This window comes from Diceros bicornis, chromosome 28 (genome assembly GCF_020826845.1).
Source record: "Diceros bicornis minor isolate mBicDic1 chromosome 28, mDicBic1.mat.cur, whole genome shotgun sequence".
Taxonomy (NCBI): Eukaryota; Metazoa; Chordata; class Mammalia; order Perissodactyla; family Rhinocerotidae; genus Diceros; species Diceros bicornis.
Window position 1 is genome coordinate 5,493,977 of NC_080767.1, and position 14,152 is coordinate 5,508,128.

General features: G+C 52.1%; 1 protein-coding gene across 1 annotated transcript in view; it reads right to left on the reverse strand.

Moving 5' to 3' along the window:
* Window positions 1–3,417: 3,417 nt before the first annotated feature.
* Window positions 3,418–14,152, reverse strand: part of LOC131393105 (coiled-coil domain-containing protein 180-like) — a 60,482-nt gene continuing 49,747 nt past the window's right edge. Inside the window, 8 exon segments of the mRNA XM_058523542.1 lie at window positions 3,418–3,571; window positions 4,768–4,903; window positions 5,711–5,816; window positions 8,369–8,480; window positions 8,980–9,117; window positions 9,696–9,856; window positions 12,425–12,566; window positions 13,324–13,390. Of these exon segments, the coding sequence (XP_058379525.1) occupies window positions 3,440–3,571; window positions 4,768–4,903; window positions 5,711–5,816; window positions 8,369–8,480; window positions 8,980–9,117; window positions 9,696–9,856; window positions 12,425–12,566; window positions 13,324–13,390 (994 nt within the window). The 3' untranslated portion in view covers window positions 3,418–3,439.

Below are 14,152 nucleotides of genomic sequence, written 5' to 3' on the forward strand. Positions count from 1 at the left end.
CCAAGTTAATTATCTGTTCCTCTCTGACAACATTGCGCCAAAATTTAGCACCTTCGTAGAAGTACAAATATTGAATCTCTCTCAGTTTGTGTAGACCAGGAGTCTGGGCACAGCTTACCTGGGGGCCTCTGCCTCAAGGTCTCGCTGAAGCTGGGGCTGCGGTCTCAACTGAGGCTTGACTGTGGGAGTATCTGCTCCCAAGCTCCCTCACGTGGGTGTTGTCAAGATTCAGTTTGGACTCAGAGCCCGAGTTCCTTTCTGTTTGTTGGCCTGGACACTCCCTCAGTTCTCTCCTCTGTGGACCTCTACATAGGGCAGCTCAAAACACGCATGCTTGCTTCCCCAGATCCAGAGGTAAGACAGAGAAAAGAAAGAGAGAAAAGCTAACCCAGCAGGGCCTCACTGGGTGCAGCGGCCAGCAGAGTGGGGTTTGCATCCTCACTGGACAGCTGAGGGACTGGGCTCAGAGGGTCACACGGCACTGAAGGGATGGCCCAGTCCTCCCAATTCTGTGGCTCCTTCTGTTCCCTGGCACTGCCACCATTTGTAGGCTCTGTCTGGGCTGTGGTGGGCCCCCAGTATCTACCTGTCCCAGTCCTTACGTCCCCCTCAGCCTCAAGGGGGGCCCGGAAGGCAGGTACCAAACCACCTTAAGATGTGGAGCAGTGAGCTGGGCTGGAGTCAAAGGGGCGCAGGCCAGGGGACAGGTCAGGGAACAGAAGATGGAACAGGCCAGGGGGCAGGTCAGGGACAGGCCAGGGGGCAGGCGATGCAGGGTGGGGCCCAGGGAAGGAGGACAGGATGTGCCTGGCGTGGGGCAGAGAGGCCAGGAGGGAGAGTAAGGTCTCCCAGGGCAACTGTGCAGGTGCCTCCTGGGCCCCTGACGTCTGCGCATGGGGCTCCGTGCCCCTAGCGGGGAGGCTGCGCCAGCCGAGGGGAGGGGAAGGTGCAGGAGACGGGGAAAAGCCTTGTGCCTTTGGACCAGACACACTTGGCTTTAACCCCAGCTCTGCTGCTTACTGGCCAAGAGGGATCTTGGTGCCTTGATTTCCCCTCTGAAACATGGGGGAACCATCTCCTGAGGCTCCTGACGAAGTGAGCTTTGCCCACAAGCCCCTGGCCCGCACTAATGGCAGTTAGTGGATGACTCCTACCCCGTTCTCAGGGTCTGGCCACGCCAGCTGCTGACCCCACTGCAGCCAGCTGCTCTGAGCTGGGCCAGGCTCTCGGGTGATCTTGCCAGGTGCCCCCCTCACTGGAGGCCTGCTTCCTCCAGCCTCCCGCACCCACTAGGACTTTGTCCAGACGGAGGTGGAGAGTGACTGACCACAGGCTGTCCTGCGCCCAGGTCTGCATCCTGCTCTCTGTGCTGCCCAGTGCCTGGCAGGAGAGTGTGACAAGTGCAGAGACTCCAGGGGTGGCAGAGGGGAGAGGTAGCACCCCTTGTTCTGTTGGGTGCTTTCCTACTTACAAAGTACCTGAGTGCACTTACTCCAGGCGGAGTTTCGGGGGCAGACGCACCGACGGGGCAGCCAGAGCTGGGCAGGAACCACGGCTGCATCACTGTCCCACTGACTGACTTGGGAGATTTCTTCATTTCTGTGAGTTTCGGCTTCCTTATTTACAAAAGAGGTGACTGCCACCCCCTCCCCGGCAGGACTGGATTAGATCGTGTACCTGCAGAGCTTGCTGCAAGCTGGGAGGGGCCGTGCAGATGTGACTTGCTGCGTTGAGGAAAGAGGGCGGCACGGCAGAGTGGCGTGGCAAGGGCCCGCCTTTGGATTCGGGAAACCCGGGGTGGTGACGCTGCTGATGCTGCACTCATATCCCCTCGGCCACCCGTGTTCACCGGCAGCTGGGGAGCTGGTCTCCAGCAGGCCGACAGCATCCCCTGGGAACGCCCCTGCCTGAGGGCTCTCTCTGGCACCACGGGAGGTCCCGTCCTGCAAGCTGGCACAAGCGGGCAGTGTGGGAGTGTTAATGCCAGGGGCAACCTCCTCCAGCACAGACAGGGTCGGGCCAGGCGGGAGGCCGTTTTCCAGCGGGACTGAGCCTGGTCACCCACGGCAGCGGCCACTCCTCACAGCCCCTTCAGCGGCTCCTCTCCTTCCAGGTTCCCTTTCCCCACGTCCTCACTGGTGCTTCTTGGGATCACCTCCAAAACAAGCGACTCGCCCCCAAGCCCTTGTCTGACTTCGGGGAACCTGAAACTCTGCTGAGGTTCTACACTGGCTGTGTGATTTGAGCAGGTGGTCTCAACTCTCTGGACTTGAGTTTCCACACCTGTAAAGTGGGGGCAAAAGCCTACCTCATCGAGTCGCGGCAAGGGGTAAAGCATGTGAAAGTGGAAACTGATGCAAAGTCAAAAAGCAAAGCATATTCACGAGTCCAGGAAGGAAGGTAAGCAGCCTCTCCAAGTGACACAGAAAGCGACTGACAAGAGAGACCTGGCATGGTCAGGCCACTTAATCAAAGAAGAGACAACTGACAAGGAAGACGGCAAGACGGAGTTTTCCAAAGAGAATGAGCTGAGCCTCACAGTATTAAAGAGGCCCTTAGGAAAATTAAGGACGCCTAGAAGGTTTTTGCCAAAATGCTATAATTTGCTCAGGCAAATTGCCAGACAGATAGCCAATCAACACTGGATTAATTCTTTGTTGGTTCCAGAAACCAGTGCATAGCTGCAATTATAAACCACATTTTGTGAAATGTAAAATACACTCTTTCCTTGGGGGCCAGCCCGGTGGCGCAAGCAGTTAAGTGCTCGTGCTCCACTTCGGTGGCCTGGGGTTCACAGGTTCGGATCCCCGGCGTGCACCGACGCGTCACTTGTCTAAGCCATGCTGTGGCGACGTCCCATATAAAGTAGAGGAAGATGGGCATGGACGTTAGCCCAGGGCCAGTCTTCCTCAGCAAAAAGAGGAGGATTGGCAGATGTTAGCTCAAGAAAAAAATAAATAAATAAAAAATAAAATACACTCTTTCCCATAAGTTTTAATTACTTCACTTCCCAAGATGATGTGCCAAGCGTGCCTTCTGGAAGTTACTTCTTTTGAAGTACCAATCTCTATTTTAAGTGACTCATCCCTGTTCCCCACTGTCCCTCCTAACCACGTGGGACTCCCCTTTCACCTCAGTCTCCCTCACTGACAGTGATCGCCACCTGGGCAAGGACCATATCACGTCCTGGTCAGTGCTGAAGCTACCATGCTGGGCACACAGCAGGGATGGACGGATGGATGGGTGGGTGGGTGGACAGATGGAGGGATGGATGGATGGATGGGTGGGTGGGTGGGTGGATGGACAGATGGATGGATGGGTGGGTGAGTGGATGGATGGACAGATGGAGGGGTGGGTGGGTGGGAGGATGGATGGATGGACGGATGAACAGAGAAGGAGTCCATACAAAATGAGCCTTTATTGGGGTGAGTGGAGGGTGTCACGAGTACAGGCCCTGAACAGTGCGCACGGAGCTCTTCCAGGTGTCCTTCCAGCGCTGAGCCTCCTTCACCTGCGACGTGTGGTCGTCCTGGATCTTCTTCAGCTCCTCTTCAAATAACGCTAAATATTTCTGGGAGCAAGGCAGCAGGAGGAGGCCCCATGAGGAGGGATTTCTGGACTCTGTGCCCTGGAGGAACGCTGTAACCTGCTGGCAGGTAGCCTTTAATCTACTGCAGGCACGGGCAAGAGTTCCACAAGTCATTTCTCATGGAATTTGCCCAACAACTGATTGGGCAGGTCCGATTGTTTGCTTATTTTATAGATGGAGAAACTGAGGCTCAGAGCCTTGCCTGGGGTCACCCAGCTAGAAAGAGGCTGAGCAGGGACTAGGACCCTGGTCTACCGGACTCTGGACTCTGCACTCCTCCCTAATCGCCGTCCCGCATTGTGGGCTCCCGGAGCTCAGAGCTCCTGGCTTGCTGGGAGGCTGAGCCCTCCAGGCCTCGAGCCCTCACTGAACTCAGCAGGCAGAGCCGCCCCCTCTGCCTGGGGCTTGGCATGGTGGCCGGGGAAGGGCTGGCCCTGGGCACTGTGGTCTCTCCTGATACCACGGTCAGCCTACCTCTGGGCAGGACAAGGTTTCTCTCTGGGCACCAGGACCAAAGGTCCACATATCTTCAGAGCTGCGAGGTCCCACAGGCGGCACCTGGGTGCAGCCTTCTCTTCAGGTGGGCCCCATGGGGGTGTAACAGGCACCGGGTTCAAATCTTGCCTCTGCCACTCTGTAGTGGCATAGAGGAGGGCACATTTCTTTAAACCTCAGCGTCCTCATCAGTGACACGGGGACAACTCTATCTTCCTCATGGGGTTGTCAGGAGGATTCAGTGGGATGCCTCATGTTGAGAAGAGAAGCAGCAGTAGGTGCTCATAACTGTCAACTGTTCCACCGACTGCTCCCATGGCCTCCGCCCTCTGACTACTCTGTCCCCTCAGTCTGACTCAGCTATTCCTCCAGAAAGCTTACCTTCACCCCCAGCCTCAGTGCGGTGTCCCTCAGGTGGGTTCCCCCAGCACTGAGGCTCACGCCATCAGCCCCACGCTATCACTGGGACTGGACATGACCCTGGGCTCACATCCTTGTGCCCGAGAACACTGACTGTCCTGAGTGTGACACTGTGCCCTGGGGCACCCTGACGTGTGTCGTCTGCTCCATGGGCCAAACATCAGGGCACCCTGTGATGGGAAGTCCCTTCCTTCCCAAGGCAGCCAAACCGAGCGGCCCTGCGCTCCCCGGAACGCACCCACCCTGCCTGTCTCTCCACTCACCAGGTAGATAGCGTCTCGGGCTTCCACGGCCGCCTGGTGGCCCAGGGTGGTTCTGATGGTGGTGACCGATGATGTTTCCTGGAGGAGAAGCTTGTTTTGGATGGTGACTTTGGTGGGTTTGATTCCCGGCCACTTCCTACAAATGAACATGTGTGTAAAAGTCCTACAGGCTTGTCCCCATCATTCACAGTCACCCTCCAAGCCTGGTGGAAAAGCTCAGCATTTCTTTGAAAAAGCAGATCACGCTTTAAGCTTCTTAATTAAAGAGAAACCCTGGTGAGCTTTAGCGTTAAGCTCTTCAGGTTCCTTTTCACGTGTTCACACTGTTCAAACCCACGCGCATACACGGTCTCGGGCTCTGCGTGGGGAGGGGAGGCCACAGCTCTGGTCGCTTCCCTCCTCTGGCCTCAGTTTCCTCATCGGTCGGCCAGCCAGGCGGCAGTCACCGGTCTCAGCCTGTTTTTCCTGCTGTGCCATAAAAGCCACGGCTGAGAACTCAGCCGGGCAAATCCCGGCCTTGCTTCTTCTCCCACTCACACTTGGGGCACAGGGGACAGGCACTTTGATGGCTCTCCTTACACGTGACGGACGCTGGTGGTTCACAGTGCCACCGGCGACCTGAGAATGTGCCCCACACTGGGACAGGCCTCCCTTTCTCTGTGGGCCCCTTCATGAGTCCTCACCACGTGCACTGATGCTTGCTGAGTTCTTTGTGCCAGGGGCACACCAACTACAGTGTCATCTAACTTTCTCTTCATAACACCATGGAAGGTAAGCAGCCATGCCCATTTCACAGATGAGGAAACTGAGGCTTAGAACATCATGCCTTTCCAAGGTCCCCAGGTCTGTCTGAGTTCAGAGCCCGTGCCCATAACCATTGCACTGCACAGCCCCCCAGCAAATACAGCCATTCATGGTCTTCCTCGCTGCTCTCGGCTCTTACCTGTTCCCCCGCTCGATCAGGGGTTTCTCACTCTCTTCCTCCAGGGAGAGCCCAGCGAGTTTCCTCCGGATGAGGATTGACGTTTTCTGTCTGGGGGACTCCATCCCTGGTAGGCAAGAGACAGGTTACTGACCGTGGCCTCACCCGCAGCCTGAGATCAAGGGGACCTTCCCCTGACCTTACGTTGAGAGAAATGAGGGCTCGCTCTCCTAATCTCCACTTGGAGTCTCCACTGGGAGGCAGGGCCCCATCCCCCAGGCAGAGAAGCGGCATGCACCAGATGTGTGGGCTGGGGGCAGTGCGGGGGCAGCGGGTCATTGCTGGAGGATGTGAGGTGTGGTTTGGGCGCTGTTCCCAGCGCCAAAGCCCAAAGCATCATGCTCTCACCTCACAGCTTCCATGAGCCCCCGAATACGCTTTGTGGAGGCTTCTTTGGCTTATTCCAGCTCCGATGGGTTCTGAACTAATTACCCCTGGAACGAACACACTCGAGGCTGTCCCTCTGACGCGCAGCTCGCTGGCCTGTCCTTCGATGTGACTGGGCTCCATCCGGGCAGCGAGTGAGCACGCAGGAGTGGCCCTGCCCTGCACCTGGTCTGCGTGGACGGCAGGGCCAGGCTGCTTGGCTCAGAAGCCCAGGTTATAGAGCAGGAGACGCCTCCTTGGGCCTGGTGCAGGGGGTCTTCCCGGCTCGGCGGTTCCCTCCAAGGTACTGAGATTGCCTCCCCCGCCCGCTCCTCTGCCTGTTCTCCCTCGAGTCTCAACCCCAGTGTCTCCGCAGACCCCACTTTCCCAAACAAGGCTCACATTTGACAGAGACCTCCAACCTTGGAAAGTCACCAGAACCTCAAAACGCATACACGTTTTGACCCAGAAAGTCCACTTCTAGGAGTCTGTCGCCCCAAAACAGAGACATGTGGATACAGAGGTTCCCTTCAGCGCAATCACAGGAGAGAAAAACTGGAAATGGCCCAACACTCAACAGCAGGGGACTAATTAGCAAATTACAATGCTTAGTAAATCACGGTGCTCAGTAACTAAAAATCCTCAAGAGGATGATGGACTGGTGTGGCCAACGTCCACCCAGGGGTAAATCAGGTTATAAAAGAGCACACGCCCTATAACTGCCCCCTCAGACACACACACGGCCCTGAGTCCAAAGCGAACAGACTGGGAGGATGGACAGTAAATGCTAAGGCCATTCATTTCTGGGTGGAAGAACTGTGTTCTTCACTTTCTTCATAATTTATATTGAATTTCTTATTTTACCATAATAAACATCTATTGCCTTTGTAATAAAAACTTTTAAAAACAAAATTAATATATTTTAATTGCTTAATAGAACAGTGACAAATGGATAACATTTAATATATGATTTGAATCTTTGTATAGTTTTAAAAGTAATGTGCACATTATAAAAAGTTTAAACATCACCTACCAGGGGAAAAGAAAAGATTTTAGAATCTCTCACAGTCCCACCCACCAGAGGGGAGCATCGTCAAGTCTGGTCCCTGTCTCTCAGGCTCTGTCTCTCTCATTCTCTCTGTCTCTCTCTGTCTGTCTCTCACACAGATTCATTTACATATATGTGAGTACACATGTTTATACATGGGTTTTAAAATAATGCTGTCATGGATAAGCACTGACTATGGACTTGTTTCTTCACGTAGTGGTATTCTCTCACGCCTCTCCATGTTGGCACATGTGGACCTACTTCTCCCACTTCAACAGCTGTGCAGTGTTCACCTGTACCCCTGGACCATAATCTATTTATCCAATCCCCAACACATGGATATTACAGTTGTTTCCAATTCTTTGCAAATTCCAACAGTGCTGTGAATATGCTTGAAAATCGACCTGTGAAAAATGGTGCAGGTATTTCTGTCTGATACACTCTAGGTTAGAACCCAGGTCAGAGGTGCACACACTCAGGATCCTGACAGGTCCTGACAGCGGGGTCTCCAGGAGACGCTATCATGGGCACTTCTCCAAGGGTCTCCGTGGCGCTTGGGCCTCCTCACCAGTGCTGCTTGTCACTAAACTTAGAAGCCTTGCAAGGCTGTTGGTGAAAAACTACATCTGAGTGTTTACCTTCGCCTTTTCCACCATCAGTGAAGTGGAGCATCTTTGACATCTACTGGCCACGTGCACGGCTTCTCTTTTGTGCGCGTTTGTCCTCTGTCTCCTTTTACAAATCTGACCTGTTAGAGTTCTCTGTACCACAGGGACCTTAGGCCTTTCTCTGACCTAGAGGTTATTAGGAATATTGTTCCAGTTTGTGGCTCGACTCTCCATCTTTTGACACGTTTCCTTGTTTTTGTTTTGGCCACAGAGAAGCGCCAGCTGTTTCCTTTACGGCTTCTGGCTCTCATCTCATAATTGGCAAAGCTGTCCCTCCCCCACGATTATGAAAACATGTAGTAATAAGGTTCATTTTTTACATATAATCTTTGACCCATTTGGGATTTGCTTTTTCACTTAAAAAAAAAAAAAAGTTACTATTAATGAAAACAAGAACTCATCAGTCCCGTCGATGGAGAATTTGTTCTCACTCCGGTGGAGTTGGGCAGTTGGGGAAAAGCAGACCCCCCCAGGCCCATCACCCTGTGCCTCACCAACCCCCTGGGGCCAGGGCACAAGGCCACTGGTGCCACTTACTTGCAGCCTGGACATCGTCGATGGTCAGCACTTCATCCAACTGCAGCAGGAACTTCTCGGTGAAGGTGGCCAGGCTGGCTATGAAATACTGGCTGGACTTCCTGGTGAACTCCTGGAGGAAACAGGAGGAGCCTGGTGCTGGAAGGGGAGGAAGCGGCCTCCGAAGGCAGGCTGAGGGAGGATCTGCGGAGCCAGCGGGGGAGAGAGGACCAAAGCCGTGTGCCAAGTGTGTCCCAGTTAACTGGCATCTGGTGCTCGGCCGGAGGCCTCTCCCAAGAGGTAACTTGGCCTGAAGGAAATGATTCAGAAATGGCCAAGGGATGCACCTAGACAACTCACTCAAGAGGAAATAAAACCACTGTGGATCTTAAAAAAAAAAGCTCTCATTAGTAATTCTGTAATCAATTCATTTAGAAATGAAAAACTGCAAGTTAAGACAGCCAATAATGACCATCTCCACTATAAAGCCTGCCTGCTTTCCTGCCCTGCTTTGGGCAGGGTGCCGGCAGAGGGCGTGCTCAGCGCTGCTGGTGGGCTGTCAATGGGGGCATCTCCCTGGCGGGCAGTGCAGCCCTCAGCACCTGCACGTGGGGGTCAATGGCGCCACTGACCTCCAGCTTCTCCCTGGCTGTTGTGATCACGGTGTCCAAATCTTCCTGCCTTTCCTCTTCCCCCTGACATAGAGACTCCATTTCTTGGACATGTGCAGGGTGTCCGAGATTTGGATGAAGCTTCTGGGCATTTTCATCCTTCAATCAAACAATCCAGAAATCAGTGTGGATTTTGACCTGGTCTTGAATTCAGGACCAGAAAGTCACTGGCCTATGATATCCTCTGCTAATTACGGCCATGGCCAGACTGATGTGTGCTCTGACCTGGGTGTGTGAAGGGCCATGGATGGGCAGAGGAGTGGCAGAGAAGGCAAGAGAGGGGCCTGACTGGAGCCGACTCTGAGGGTTAGGAGAGGGCGAGCTGAGCATTTGCCCCAGCACAATCAGGGCTTTAGTCCAATAAAATCAACAGCACCCACATACCACGTCTCCAAGGACCAGGTGGAGAATCATTGTTCATCGCAATGACCACGGCCCCACAGAAACCAGCTGACCCACCCATTAAATCCAACGAGGAGTTTACTGAACGCCTTCTATGAAGGAGCAGATGGCTCCGTTCTCATTTCTCCAATGCTTTCTGTCCCTCAGCCCCCATCCAATAACCACAAGCCTGGCCCACCTCCTTCCCTGGGACTCAGTTCTCCCTATGCCCTGCTCCCACTTCTGAACTTCCAAGGCCCCCGGTCCTGGAGAGGAAGGGGGTCTGGGGGCCCCACCTTCCTTTTCTCCAGCTGCTTCTGATGTTCCCAGAACTGTCCCCGGATCTCTTTGATGGAGTCGCAAAATCTTTTCCAGTGGTGCTCCTTGAAATTCTCCATCACCAGCCAACACACCTGGGGCAGCAGCTCCTCAAATCTCCTCATCTGGGCCCGTAATTCTATAGGAATTGGGGGTGGGGGCCCAGGGGAGAAGACAGAGTGGAGCCGCGTTGCTGTGGTGATCTCTCCGACAAAGGCCCAAAGCAGTTTCCCAAAGAGAAAGACTTGGTCTACAAGGTGCTAATAGCTATTTCATCTAAAGTGGTCCCGTGGTCAAACCAGTATAGGAAATACCAGATTAAACAAGTTCAAAGGACTTGTCTTCTATACTCTGCAGGACTTTTCAGCCCCTTTAAAATGCATGTGTCTTTCAGCAGTTCTGTCTCATCCGTTATCTTTTCAAACATTGCCTTGACTCTAGTCTCCTTCCTCTCCCTCTGGACTTCTAAAGAGCTATGTGTTAGACCCACTCTTTCATCCATATCTCTTCACCTCTCTTGATATTTTCATCTCTGTTTTTCTCTGTTGCATCTTGCATATTTTTGGATCCACCTTCCAGTTCACTGATTTCACCTCCAGCTGTGAATCATCTGGTAGTAAAGCCATTCATAAGTGTTAAATTTCAACTATTTATTTTCCCAATATAGAAGTTCTATTTGGTTCTCTTTCATATCTACTTGGTGATTTTAATAGTCCCTTGCTCCTTACTCATGTTTCCAATTTCCTCTTTTATTTAACTCTAATAAATACAGCATTTTATATTCTGGGTCTCATTCGTTCAATATCTGAAGTATTTACTGGTCTCATTCTGCTGCCTCATGCTCAAGGTGTCTTTTTTCCTTGTGTTTGTGTGTGTTTTGTTTGTTGTTTTTTACTAGAAGCACTTATTCTGGGCATTTTATTCGTGGGAATCCTTGGAGGCCTGAATTGAAGATGGGTTTTTCTAGAGAGAATTTGCAGTGTCTCTACTAAACACGCATCTGGGCATAACTAACTCAAGATCATTTTAAGCCAAAGTGTCAGCTGGAGGTCTTTTGGATGATCCACAAAAACAAGGTGAATTCAGGTTTATCTAAGTGTGACTTCAGGTTTAAAACCCACATAAAGGTTGGCTTATAGTTAGGGATTCTCATTGGACTTTTTCTTCTTCTTTACCCAATACCAAGGCTTTTAATAAGACAGTTTCCTTCTCATCACTGGCGGGGGGCGGGGCTTGGTCTCTGTCTCATTCACCTTAATCCGCAGATGGAGCCCTGTGGAGGCCCAGTTTTATGTGGCTTGTGTCCTTTCAGACTTCCGCCCTTGGGTGGTCTGGAGCTTTGTCTCTTGTTCCCAATGCCCTGGAGGCCATGAAAACAGAGGCTCAAGTTCACCTGGGAGTTAGCAAAGCCCTTAGGTTAACAGCCAGAGTTACCACTCAATTTATTTCTCCAAGTACCTATTTTCACTTAATTTGGGGGCCTTGTGTGTTTGTTAATTTACAACTAGCTCATCAATGCATTTAAAAGAGTTCATCACAAAAATAATTATATCCAGCATCTTTACATGTTTCCAGTGGAAGAGTTGGTCAGGATACTGGACTCCCAAACTGTAGGAAATGGAAGTCTCCATCTAACATGAACTGTGAACATTCCAGAGAGGGATACAATCTGCAGCATTTCCCAACTCCATCTGAGCATGGAACCTTTCTTTCGAGGAGGATCTTATAGGATGGGATCCCGCAGAGTTCACGGGGGGGGAGATTCTGAGCTACAGAACCAAAACGCTGTCCGAGCTCGCAGTTCCAGTCGTTCCACAGCCACAGCAATGAGAGCCGCTGATTACTCTCCCTGTGTACAGCAGGCCCACAGGAGGGCTCACTCCACTAAAAAGCCTTGCACGGTGGGTACTGTCTCCATCTCCAGTTTACAGACAAGGAACTTGAGGCTCACAGAGGTGAGGTGACTTGGTCAAGGTCATATGGCTGGGAGATGACAGTGCTGGGTCCTGGGCCCAGGTCTGGCTATCCCCTAATCCTCTTCCTCTTATACCCATGAATGAACAGCTAAACAAAATGTGGTACATGCAAACAATGGAACATGATTCAGCCATAAAAAGGAATGAAGTATTCATCCACACTACAACATGGATGAACTTTGAAAACACTATGCAAAATGAAAGAAGCCAGTCACAAAAGACAACACACTATATGATTCCATTCATATGAAAGCCCAGAATAGGAAAATCTATAGAGACAGAAAGTAGATTAGAGGTTGCTTAGGGCTAGAGAAGTGACGGAGGGACAGGGGTCCTAAAATCAACAGTGGTGATGGATGCACAACTGTCTGAATATACTCAAATCCACTGAATTGTACACTTTACATGGGAGAATTGTATGGTATGTAAATATCTCAACAAAGCTATAAAAAATACCTGTGCAATGAAAAAAACATTTTTAGTGATACAAATCACCATCTTTCTCAAGAAAAGTCAGCTTTTTGTTGACATTTTTGTTTCTCCCCAGTTAAATCTGGTCCAAGTTTTTACCTCATTCTAAGATGCTGGCTTCTCCCAGGGAGGCTCCGCTGCCTCCCCCAGTGACTCCAGGCCAGGAGGGCATCACCCAGGCCGCGAGGCCCAGGCTTAGCTCAATCCGCGGCTTCCGGCCGCACCCTCGACCTGCCTGCCCGCCCGCCGCCCACACCCACCTATGAGGCAGGAGTTGTGGTACTCGTCTGTCTGGCCCTGGTGCTCCAGGATCTTCTTGCTGATATTCTCCACGCACTGGTCAAATGTTTCGTACATGCAGTCGGGCCTGGTGACTGGGCGCTTCTCTTTGCGGTAAAACTCCTGCCAGAGAGGGTTGATGGTGTGTGTGGGGACCCTCACCATGGGACTGTGGCCCGTGCACTGACACCCTCCGCCCTGCTCTCCTGATGTCCCCTATGCCAGCAACGGCCTTCCCACCCATCTGTCCTTTACACCACTGTCAGCATTCCAGGGCTAAGTGAGGCACAAGTGAGTGAATGGCAGAATTCCACTTATCCTTCAAGACCAAAACGGAATCTCACTTCAGCGACCAGGTTGAGAGCTTTCTATGAAGTGCCCAGCTGGGTACTAGGCTGTGGGCCCCAAATATGGATGGCCCAGAGCCCCTGCTCTGAAGGGCTCATGGCCCAGTGGGCTGCAGACAGGAAAACACACAGACGTTCCTGTGCGGGTGTGCTGGATCAGGGCTCTGGGGTGCTCCTGTTGGAGGCACCCCAGGTGCCTGCTCCCACAGCCCCACCTGTCTCCCTGTGGTGCTGCCATATCTCGCCCCCCTGCTGGGCACTGGCCTCTCAGGGACAGAGATGGGGCTTGTTCCTCTTGCCCAGTATGTCCCCCAGTATCTGACAGTGTCCAAAAAATGTTTGGTGGCTGAATAAATGAATGAATGAGAATGAGGTTTAGCTGGGTGGCCATAGTCATGGGGGCTGGAATCCCCTTTCCTGAGTTTCACCCACGAGGCCACTATCAGCAGAATGCAGGAGGCAGAGGCAGCTTGGGACATGTGGCCAGTGCCTGGCAGAGCAGCAGGTGAAGGCCTGTGGGCAGCAGCCCTCACCTCCACGACGGTCAGCAGATGCTCATTGCTCTCCCAGAGGAGGGTCAGGATGATTCCTTTAAAATCCCTGCAACACACAGGAGACAGATCTCTGAGGGGCCTTGTCTAATCACACCAAATGGTGTGGACAAAACCAAATAGCATATTCCAAGGACTCAGCAGCCCAGCCAGAATTGGAGTTGGATGGTTCATGTGATGCCCAAGCATGTTCCCACCTAATTCTATTTGTTGAGTTTAATGCCTCTTGTATGTGACAAGCTGGATTTGGCCCCTTCCAAGCATCTCTATTCTCTTTTGGCCTCATCACTCCTTGTAATTACTCACTCCTGCCCCAGGACCTTTGCACACACTGATTTCTCTCCAGAGAACACTGCAAACTTTCCTCTTGGTCATCTTTGTTCCTGTTCTTCCTCAGATCCCACATTGTTCCAATGCTGTCAGAGTGGCCCTCAGCCCTACAGCACTCCCCACAGGGGAACTTGGGATTGATTTGTGTGACTGGCTGGTTAATCTCCATCTCTCACAGCAAATGGTCAAGTCCACTAGGACACGGACTGTGGGCATCTGCTTTTGTTCCCTCTGGAATCCCCAGCCCCAGCGCAGTGCCTGCATCAATCAGTGCTCAGTACTGGTGGAAAGAAGAAAGAATGATTTCTCATACATATCAATCAAATGAGCAAGACTTCCTGTAGGACCAAATATCCTCCCTCTGGTACCTCTGGCCTTCAGGCTGACTGCACGCACACTGGGGCTTTATTAAACAAATTTGCACAGATCCAGCGGACATTTCTGTCCAGTTAGGTCAACCATCTCAATAGTAAGAGTGAAA